The sequence below is a fragment of the Triticum dicoccoides genome, chromosome 5B (assembly GCF_002162155.2).
Source record: "Triticum dicoccoides isolate Atlit2015 ecotype Zavitan chromosome 5B, WEW_v2.0, whole genome shotgun sequence".
Taxonomy (NCBI): domain Eukaryota; kingdom Viridiplantae; phylum Streptophyta; class Magnoliopsida; order Poales; family Poaceae; genus Triticum; species Triticum dicoccoides.
The window spans coordinates 628,618,128-628,628,447 of NC_041389.1; the positions used below are offsets into that span (position 1 = coordinate 628,618,128).

The 10,320-nt window shown below is 47.8% G+C and overlaps 1 protein-coding gene across 1 annotated transcript; it reads right to left on the minus strand.

Annotated features, from left to right (window-relative positions):
• Window positions 1-267: 267 nt before the first annotated feature.
• On the minus strand, window positions 268-1,871 carry LOC119306425 (GDSL esterase/lipase At5g03610-like). Its single transcript, XM_037582645.1, has 3 exons — window positions 1,761-1,871; window positions 1,385-1,669; window positions 268-1,277 (listed from the first exon to the last, which is right to left on the minus strand). Exons 1-3 carry the CDS (start codon window positions 1,810-1,812, stop codon window positions 484-486), a joined length of 1,131 nt encoding a protein of 376 aa, XP_037438542.1. The 5' UTR covers window positions 1,813-1,871; the 3' UTR covers window positions 268-483.
• Between the last annotated feature and the right edge of the window lie 8,449 nt (window positions 1,872-10,320).

Consider the following 10,320-nt stretch of genomic DNA (forward strand, 5'->3'; position numbering starts at 1 on the left):
ATTACGTAGTATTTTTCGTAAGTGTAGCATTTTTGCTAAGGAATTGGGCGTCATACCGGTTTTTCTCTCTTACGGATGTCGATTATATTTGTTCACAAAGCAGGTGGAACATAGTTTGTAGTTGCACACCTAGTTAGTTAATTGCTGGTTCTTTCTTGTAGAATTTGTCCATGACAAAACCACTTGAGATATTCGGTTTTAGAACTCAACAGTCAAATATTTCAAAACTATAGTACAAACTACTGCAGAATGCGTGTATCTAGAATAGGATATGATAGCTCTCTGTCTCTCCTTCTCATTAAACAGGTTCGATATCAGATTTTTGCCTAGCAGCGCTAAGATATGTTGTACTCCCTCCGTCCGAAAAAAGTGCTCGATACATTCATTTGAGAGACAAACTTGGGACAAGTTTTTTCGGACGGAGGGAGTAGTTCAAGGGGGAGCACTGGGTTTACATGCACATGTACGTGGATGCATCATCGTCTACCTAATGAGCCCTAAGAACTTCCTGATGGGGTGATCGAGCGGGCCCATGACGGCCTGCCACCCGACCATGGTGGGGTTCATCTCGTCCCAAAAGAAGAAATAGTTGGGGTTGTCGCACACCTTGTAGAGGGGTTCCAACTTCTCCGTGTCGACCTGCCCGCAGTAGCCCTTGGGGTCGGTGCTCTCGCAGCACGGCGCCAGCTTCTCCCTGAAGAGATTGGGAATGATGTCGCCGTCCCCGTCATCGTTGTAGTGCCGGACGACGTTGCTGAAGGCGGCGTTGAGGTCGAGCAGCAGCACGTCGTCCATGCCGGCCAGCTCGTCGGCGAGGTGGTGGTTGTGGAGCGTGGCGGCCAGGTTGCGCCGCTCATTGCAGCGCGTGTGGTTGTACGCCCTGGTCTCCGACGGCGAGCATCCGAAAGGGTGGAGGTTGTTGACGAGCACCTTCTCCACGCCGATGTCTTGCAGGCGCCGCACGTTAAACGCGATCTCCTCCACCACCTTCCTGGCGAAATCATCCACCTCGGCGAAGCTCTTGGTGTCGGCGGGAAGGCGGGCGTAGTCGTTGCCGGAGACGGCGACGAGCGCGACGGATTTGGACGCGAGGCGGTCCTGGTCGATGTCTCCGTCCTTGACGAGCTTGTGGAAGGTGTGGATCTGCCTGGCGAGCGTCTGGGTGTCCGGTGCGTCAAACACGCCGGAGCCGCCGGCGGCGAAGTTCAATCCAGCCTTGCCGACCTTGCGCGTGAGCCTGTGCGCCGGAGGGGACTTTTTCTGCCCTAGCATGTAGGCTGCAACGTGGTACAACAACGGAATGACAAGTCGGTCCATCAGTTATTACCAGGACTAAACAGAGATGGATCGATGGAAGATTTAGCAAGGAGAGAGACGCACGTACCGATGAGGTCGGACTGAACCAAGCTGTTGGAGAAGCGGCCGGATAAGCCATAGGGATAGCGCCACTGGCGATTGAGCTCGGATCTTGGGTTCATCTTGACGAGGTTGCCGTTGTCGGCAAAGGAGTCGCCGAAGACGTAGAAGCTGTACCCGTTGTAGTCGTCGGAGTGGTCGTGTTGGTGCCCGTCGTCGCCGCTGTGCCCGCTATGGCCGTGGTGGTTCCCCTTTCCGGGCGTGTGGCGCCCCTTCGCGAGCCCCTGCGGCCGGGACGGCTCCACGGGAGAAACTGCACGCACGCGCAGATCGATCGATTTTAGCAGCAGAAGGTAACATGAGCAGCTGCCAATTACAACGTCTAGAAACTATATCAAGTGTACCATTGAGATCGAGAAGTAGGAGGAGGACACAGGCGATCACCGGGAGATTCATCCTGCTCGGCCTAACTGGCCGGCCGGCGTGATGTGTACGTGGAGGAGGAGCGAGGGAGATGCGTGCGTGGAGAGGATCAGGTGAATTTTATAGCCAAAATCCTTGATCCACATGCGGTTGGTACGGGATATATGCGGGGCGATCACAACAAACTGATCGATCATTTTCGCAAGTTGTTCGCCGGACGCCGCCAACTATTCCCCGAAACCACCGGCGCCGATCTATCTCTGTCGCGCGCGCCCTCCTCTCAGCGCGACACCAAAATTTCAAATTTTGCGCTACGTCAAAAAAGTGTCGACCTCCCCGCACACACGTGCTCGCTCGGGGGCCGGTCCATTATAGCTCAGGTGCTGGTGTGGCAAGCGCTTCGTCTGTTTTTCTCTTCTGTCTTGGTGGTTTTTCCATCGTTTTTCTTTTCTTTTTCTTTTAAATATGAATATTTAGTTATTTCTTAAAAGTGAGCATTTTTCTTGCATAAAACTGGTTGCAACGCCCTGAATATTTTTTAAGATACTAAATGTGAGCATTTTTTAAATTTATATTTTTTGAAAAACGTGAATATTTTTTTAGCCTTGCGAACATTTAAAAAAAATAAGAATTCTTTGAAAGTAAAAATAACAAAAATTATATTGAAAGACAAAAACGAAAAGAAAACGAATAAACAAAACTACATGAAAAAGATAAACTACAAACACAGATTGGAATCCTATAGTGCGAATTGGGTTGGGCCATCAATGTGCTTCCTTGTGTGCTTGGTTGATGTTTGGCATATAGAGCGTCGAATAGAATATTGTGAACCTGATAGCGGAAGAGAGTACATGGCTCACTCAGGTGTATACAATGCGATCCTTGGAGCTCGCATGACCCATGGCGTTGTGGCGTACCATAGCCTCGTACATCGTAGCCGAGCTTAAACCATGTAAAGTGGTTGAAAGTATGATCTTTTCTTATGTATTTCACGTCATATTCCGACCGAAAAAATCATTCTACAGCATATGAAAGAGGCCTTTAAACATATGGAAAAATATGATTGTGCCACTAGCTAGCTCCAGAATGTGAAGATTGCCACTAACTTTGTCGAAATTGTGCACAAGTCACCAACTCAAGTTGAAATGTTGGATCAAAGCCACTGCACATGTTAGCGCTCGCTACTGGTACCAAGTCAACCCTAGCTATTGTTTCATTTGACCCACTTCCTTCCCTATTGGACCAACCACTTTGCCATGTCATCGGCAATGAAAAAGAGACTCCTTTGACCCAGTTCTTTTCTTTTGGGTCCCACTAATTTACCATGTCACTGGAGACCCACTCGTAATAGTTAACACATCCAGTTATTGCCCAAGCCTGAGTCATCCCCTTGTCCTCCTCTTCCAGCCATCGTGTCCAATCTCCTCTGGTCCTCCGCCTCGCAACGGGTAGATGTGAGCTACCCATCCAGATCTCTGCTAACTGGCTTCAAATGCTTATAATTAAGAGTTTATATTCTATGTTATAACTGATATGATCCTGGAATATGCAATTCAGTGGAAAACTCATAAGCATGTGTGGAATGATAAAAGGTAAAACCTGATTCCTAGTCTCGTCTTTAGGACTAACGCAAGTGTTGTTTGTGATCATGTTTTCCGGATCTTGGGATATCATTAAGTGTAAGAATAGTCCTAAAACAACTTTGAGAATATGACGTTAGAAGAATGATCGTATTGAATTGACCCAACTTGTTTGCTATACTTTGAGATACGATTGTCACAAGTCAATCGTTATAACACAAAGAGTTGGCGTGTTTTAGTTCCTTAGACCATGAGAGTATCGTAGTCACTTCCTACCTCATGATGGACTTTGGGGTTGCTCAAACGTTCTATGTAAACTGGTGATCATAACGACAACTTACAGGTACATCAGAAAGTTTGAGGAGGACTAGATAGCTCAAGAGTGGGATTTTCTAGTCCGGCGCTGGAGAGATATTCTTAGGGCCCTCTCGGTGTGACGACGTCCTGTTGGGGAACGCGATAATTTAAAAAAAAATCCTACAATCACGCAAGATCTATCACTAGGTGATGCATAGCAACGAGAGGGGAGAGTGTTGTCTACGTACCCTCGTAGACCGAAAGCGGAAGCGTTATGACAACGCGGTTGATGTAGTCGTACGTCTTCATGATCCGACCGATCCTAGCACCGAAGGTACGACACCTCCGCGATCTGCACGCGTTCAGCTCAGTGACGTCCCACGAACTCTAGGTCCAGCTGAGTGCTGCGTCTTGAGCTTGCGTTGGTTTTCCTTGAAGAGGAAGGGTGATGCAGCAAAGTAGCGTAAGTATTTCCCTCAGTTTTTGAGAACCAAGGTATCAATCTAGTAGGAGGCTCCTCAAAAGTCCCATGCACCTACACAAACAAACAAGAACCTCGCAACCAACGCAATAAAGGGGTTGTCAATCCCTTCATGACCACTTGCGAAACTGAGATCTGATAGAGATAATATGATAAGGTAAATATTTTTTGATATTTTTATGATATAGATTGGAAAAGTAAAGATGCAAATAAAAGTAGATGGTAAACTTATATGATAAAAGATAAACCCGGGGGTCATAGGTTTCACTAGTGGCTTCTCTCAAGATAGCATAAGTATTACGGTGGGTGAACAAATTACTGTTGAGCAATTGATAGAAAAGCGAATAATTATGAGATTATCTAGGAATGATCATGTATATAGGCATCACGTCCGTGACAAGTAGACCGACTCCTGCCTGCATCTACTACTATTACTCCACACATCGACCGACTCCTTCCTGCATCTAGAGTATTAAGTTCATAAAGAATAGAGTAATGCATTAAGAAAGATGACATGATGTAGAGGGGTAAACTCATGCAATATGATATAAACCCCATCTTTTTATCCTCGGTGGCAACAATACAATACGTGCCTTGATGCCCCTGCTGTCACTGGGAAAGGACACCGCAAGATTGAACCCAAAGCTAAGCACTTCTCCCATTGCAAGAAAGATCAGTCTAGTAGGCCAAACCAAACTGATAATTCGAAGAGACTTGCAAAGATAACTTAATAATACATAAAAGAATTCAGTGGAGATTCAAATATTTCTCATAGATAAACTTGATCATAAACAGGTTTTTCATCGGATCTCGACAAACACACCGCAAAAAGAGTTACATCGAATAGATCTCCAAGAAGATCGAGGAGAACTTTGTATTGAGATTCAAATAGAGAGAAGAAGCCATCTAGCTAATAACTATGGACCCGAAGGTCTATGGTAAACTACTCACAACTCATCGGAAGGGCCTTGGAGATGATGTAGAGGCCCTCCGTGATCGATTCCCCCTCAGGCGGAGCACCGGCGAAGGCTCCAAGATGGGATCTCACGAATACAGAAGGTTGCGGCGGTGGAAATAGTTTTTCGTGGTGCTCCTCGATGGTTTCAGGGTACGTGGGTATATATAGGAGGAAGAAGTAGGTCGGTGGACGCTCGAGGGGCCCACAAGGGTGGGGGTGCGCCCACCTCCAGGGGGCGTGCCGGGCACCCTCGTGGTCGCCTCCTCTGTTGCTTGACGCCCACTCCAAGTCCCCTGGATCACGTTTGTTCCAAAAAGATCGCTCCCGAAGGTTTCATTCCGTTTGGACTCCGTTTGATACTCCTTTCCTTCGAAACACTGAAATAGGCACACAAAAAAGCAATTTGGGCTGGGCCTACGATTAGTAGGTTAGTCCCAAAAATGATATAAAAGTGTAAAGTAAAGCCCATAAACATCCAAAATAGGTAATATAATAGCATGGAACAATCAAAAATTATAGATACGTTGGAGACGTATCACTGAGGTTGAGGGAGAGTTTCGTCAGCACGACGGCGTGGTAACGGTGATGATGAAGTTACCAGCACAGGGCTTCGCCTAAGCACTACGACGATTTGACCGAGGTGTGTAACTGTGGAGGGGGGCACCGCACACGACTAAAACAATTGTCAACTTGTGTGTCTATGGGGTGCCCCCCTCCCCCATATATAAAGGAGTGGAGGAGGGGGAGGGTCGTCCCTCTCATGGAGCGCCCAAGGGGGGAGTCCTACTCCCGGTGGGAGTAGGATTCTCCCTTCCCTAGTTGGAGTAGGAGAGGAAGGAAGGGAGAGAGAGAGAGGGAAGGAAAGGGGGGCCGGGCCCCCACCCAATTCGGATTGGGCTTGGGGGGGCGCCCTCCACCTGGCCGCCTCCTCCTCTCTCCCACCAAGTCCCAATAAGGCCCATACACTCCTCGAGGGGTTCCGATAACCCCTCGGTACTCCGGTAAATGCCCGAACTCACCTGGTACCATTCCGATGTCCAAACATAGTCTTCCAATATATTGATCTTTATGTCTCGACCATTTCGAGACTCCTCGTCATATCCGTGATCATATCCGGGCTACGAACTACCGTCGGTACATCAAAACACATAAACTCATAATACCGATCGTCACCGAACATTAAGCGTGCGGACCCTACCACTAGTAGAAAACAGGGCTATTGTTCGGGCCTAGCCAGCCCATTAGTCCCGGTTCCTCATGAACCGGGACACATGGGGGGGGGGGGATTAGTCCCGGTTCATGAGCCCAGGGGGCCGGCCGAGGCCTCTAGGGCATTGGTCCCGGTTCGTCTGGATCCATTTGTCCCGGTTTTAGGCACGAACCGGGACCGATGGGCCGCGCTCCTGGCCCACAGCCATTGGTACCGGTTCATGCCTTGAACCGGTGTAGAAGGGCTGGCTTTAGTCCCGGTTCGTGCCATGAACCGAGACAAATAATTTGCCTATATATACCCATCGCCGCGGCAGAGCACTCCACAGTGCTCTGTTTTTTCAAGCCGGCGAGGGGAGGGCATTTGGGTGCTCTAGTTCACCTTCTATGCACATGAGGTGTTCGATGAAATGCCCAAGCCACACTAGTTAAGCTTTCTCCTCTCGAAGCTCGACCTCGGAGCTCCATTTTTCCCGAGATTTGTCTAGATTAGCGGTCCGTCACGCCCCGTCCCCGTTTTCATCGTCGTTGATCGCCCGCGCCGATCTCGTCGCCGACACCACCGTGGTGAGCCTCTTGTTCTTATCTTCTTTCTGATACTTGTCTGATTTTCTTACTTTAGATAGATATTTGTCTGATTTTCTTACTTTTGACACACATAATTATATATAATGCATGCTGATGAACCGGCAATGGATGTATGGTGACAGACACACCTCCAAGTACATTAAGGGCGTGCATAATTTTCTCGAAGTGGCTGAGGCAAACAAGCAGAATGGTTTTATGTGTTGTCCATCCACTAAATGTGGGAATACGAAGTCTTAATCTGACCGGAAAATCCTTCACACCCACCTGCTTTACAAGGGTTTCATGCCACACTATAATGTTTGGACGAGGCACGGAGAAATAGGGGTTATGATGGAAGACAGCGAAGAATAAGAGGACGATGACAGTTATGTTCCCCCTGAATACGATGATGCTGCAATGGGGGGAGCTGCTGAAGATCAAGAGGAACCAGACGATGTGCCCGATGATGCTACAACGGGGGAAGCTGCGGAAGATCAAGAGGAACCAGACGATGTGCCCGATGATGATGATCCCCGTCGGGTCATTGTCGATGCAAGGACGCAATGCGAAAGTCAAAAGGAGAAGCTGAAGTTCGATCGCATGTTAGAGGATCACAAAAAAGGGTTGTACCCCAATTGCGAAGATGGAAACACAAAGCTGGGTACCGTACTGGAATTGCTGCAGTGGAAGGCAGAGAATGCTGTGCCTGACAAAGGATTTGAGAAGCTACTGAAAATATTGAAGAAGAAGCTTCCAAAGGATAATGAATTGCCCGACAGTACGTACGCAGCAAAGAAGGTCGTATGCCCTCTAGGATTGGAGGTGCAGAAGATACATGCATGCCCTAATGACAGCATCCTCTATCGTGGTGCGTACGAGGATTTGAACGCAGGCCCGGTATGCGGTGCATTGCAGTATAAGATCAGACGAGATGACCCTGATGATGTTGACGGCGAGCCTCGCAGGAAGAGAGTTCCTGCGAAGGTGATGTGGTATGCTCCTACAATACCACGGTTGAAACGACTGTTCAGAAACAAAGAGCATGCCAAGTTGATGCGATGGCACAGTGAGGACCGTAAGAAAGACAGGAAGTTGAGAGCACCCGCTGATGGGTCGCAGTGGAGAAAAATCGAGAGAGAGTACTGGGCTGAGTTTGCATGTGACCCAAGGAACGTATGGTTTGGTTTAAGCGCAGATGGCATTAATCCTTTCGGGGAGCAGAGCAGCAATCACAGCACCTGGCCCGTGACTTTATGTATGTATAACCTTCCTCCTTGGATGTGCATGAAGCGGAAGTTCATTATGATGCCAGTTCTCATCCAAGGCCCTAAGCAACCCGGCAACGACATTGATGTGTACCTAAGGCCATTAGTTGAAGAACTTTTACAGCTGTGGAATGGAAATGGTGTACGTGCGTGGGATGAGCATAAACAGGAGGAATTTAACCTGCACGCGTTGCTGTTTGTAACCATCAATGATTGGCCCACTCTCAGTAACCTTTCAGGACAGACAAACAAGGGATACCACGCATGCACGCACTATTTAGCTGACACCAAAAGTATATACCTGGGAAGCTGCAGGAAGAATGTGTACCTGGGCCATCGTCGATTTCTTCCGACCAACCATCAATGTCGAAAGAAAGGCAAGCATTTCAAAGGCGAGGCAGATCACCGGAAGAAGCTCGCCATGCGTACCGGTGATTACGTACTTGCTATGGTCAATGATTTACACATAATATTTGGAAAGGGTCCCGGCGGACTAGCTGTTTCGAGTGACGCTGAGGGACACGCACCCATGTGGAAGAAGAAATCTATAATTTGGGACCTACCCTACTGGAAAGACCTAGAGTTCCGCTCTTCGATCGATGTGATGCACATGACGAAGAACCTTTGCGTGAACCTGCTAGGCTTCTTGGGCGTGTATGGGAAGACAAAAGATACAACTGAGGCACGGGAGGACCTGCAATGTTTGCACGAAAAAGACGGCATGCCTCCAAAGCAGTATGAAGGTCCTGCCAGCTACGGTCTTACCAAAGAAGAGAAGGAAATCTTCTTTGAATGCCTGCTTAGTATGAAGGTCCCGACTGGCTTCTCGTCGAAGATAAAGGGAATAATAAATATGGCAGAGAAAAAGTTTCAGAACCTAAAGTCTCATGACTGCCACGTGATTATGATGCAACTGCTTCCGGTTGCATTGAGGGGGCTTCTACCGAAAAACGTCTGATTGGCCATTGTGAAGCTATGTGCATTCCTGAATGCAATCTCTCAGAAGGTGATCAATCCAGAAATCATACCAAGGCTAAGGAGTGATGTGGTGCAATGTCTTGTCAGTTTCGAGCTGGTGTTCCCACCATCCTTCTTCAATATCATGACGCACGTCCTAGTTCATCTAGTTGACGAGATTGTCATTCTGGGCCCCGTATTTCTACACAATATGTACCCCTTTGAGAGGTTCATGGGAGTCCTAAACAAATATGTCCGTACCGCGCTAGGCCAGAAGGAAGCATCTCCGTGGGCCATCAAACAGAGGATGTCATTGGGTTTTGTGTTGACTTCATTCCTGGCCTTAAGAAGATAGGTCTCCCTAAATCCCGGTATGAGGGGAGACTGACTGGAAAAGGCACGCTTGGAGGGGAGTCAATAATATGCAGGGACGGATATTCTTGGTCTCAAGCACACTACACAGTTCTACAGAACTCTACCTTGGTGACCCCTTATGTCGATGAACACAAGAAAAGTTTGCGCTCCAAACACCCGGAGCAGTGCGACGACTGGATTACATGTGAACACATCAGGACTTTCAGCAGTTGGTTGGAAACACGTCTCAGAGGTGAAAACACTATTTGTGATGAGTTGTACTCGTTGTCCAGGGGACCATCTTCGACTGTAATGATTTGGAAAGGATACGAGATAAATGGGAATACATTTTACACGATCGCCCATGATCAAAAGAACACCAACCAAAACAGCGGTGTCCGCTTTGATGCAGCAACCGAGAGGGGAAAGGACACATATTATGGTTACATAGTGGACATATGGGAACTTGACTATTGAGTAGATTTTAAGGTCCCTTTGTTTAAATGCAAATGGGTCAATCTGTCAGGAGGTGGGGTACAGGTAGAACCACAGTACGGAATGACAACAGTGGATCTGAACAATCTTGGGTACACTCACGAATAGTTCGTCCTAGCCAATGATGTGGCACAGGTTATCTATGTGAAGGACATGTCTACCAAACCGAGAAAAAGAAAAAATAAGGAAGCAAATACATCATACGATGAGCCAAAGTGCCATATAGTTGTTTCAGGAAAAAGGGACATCGTAAGAGTGGAGGGCAAGACAGACATGTCCGAAGATTACGAAAAGTTTCATGAAATTCCTCCCTTCAAAGTCAAGGCTGACCCAAGCATCCTGATAAATGATGAAGATTATCCATGGTTATGGCACAAT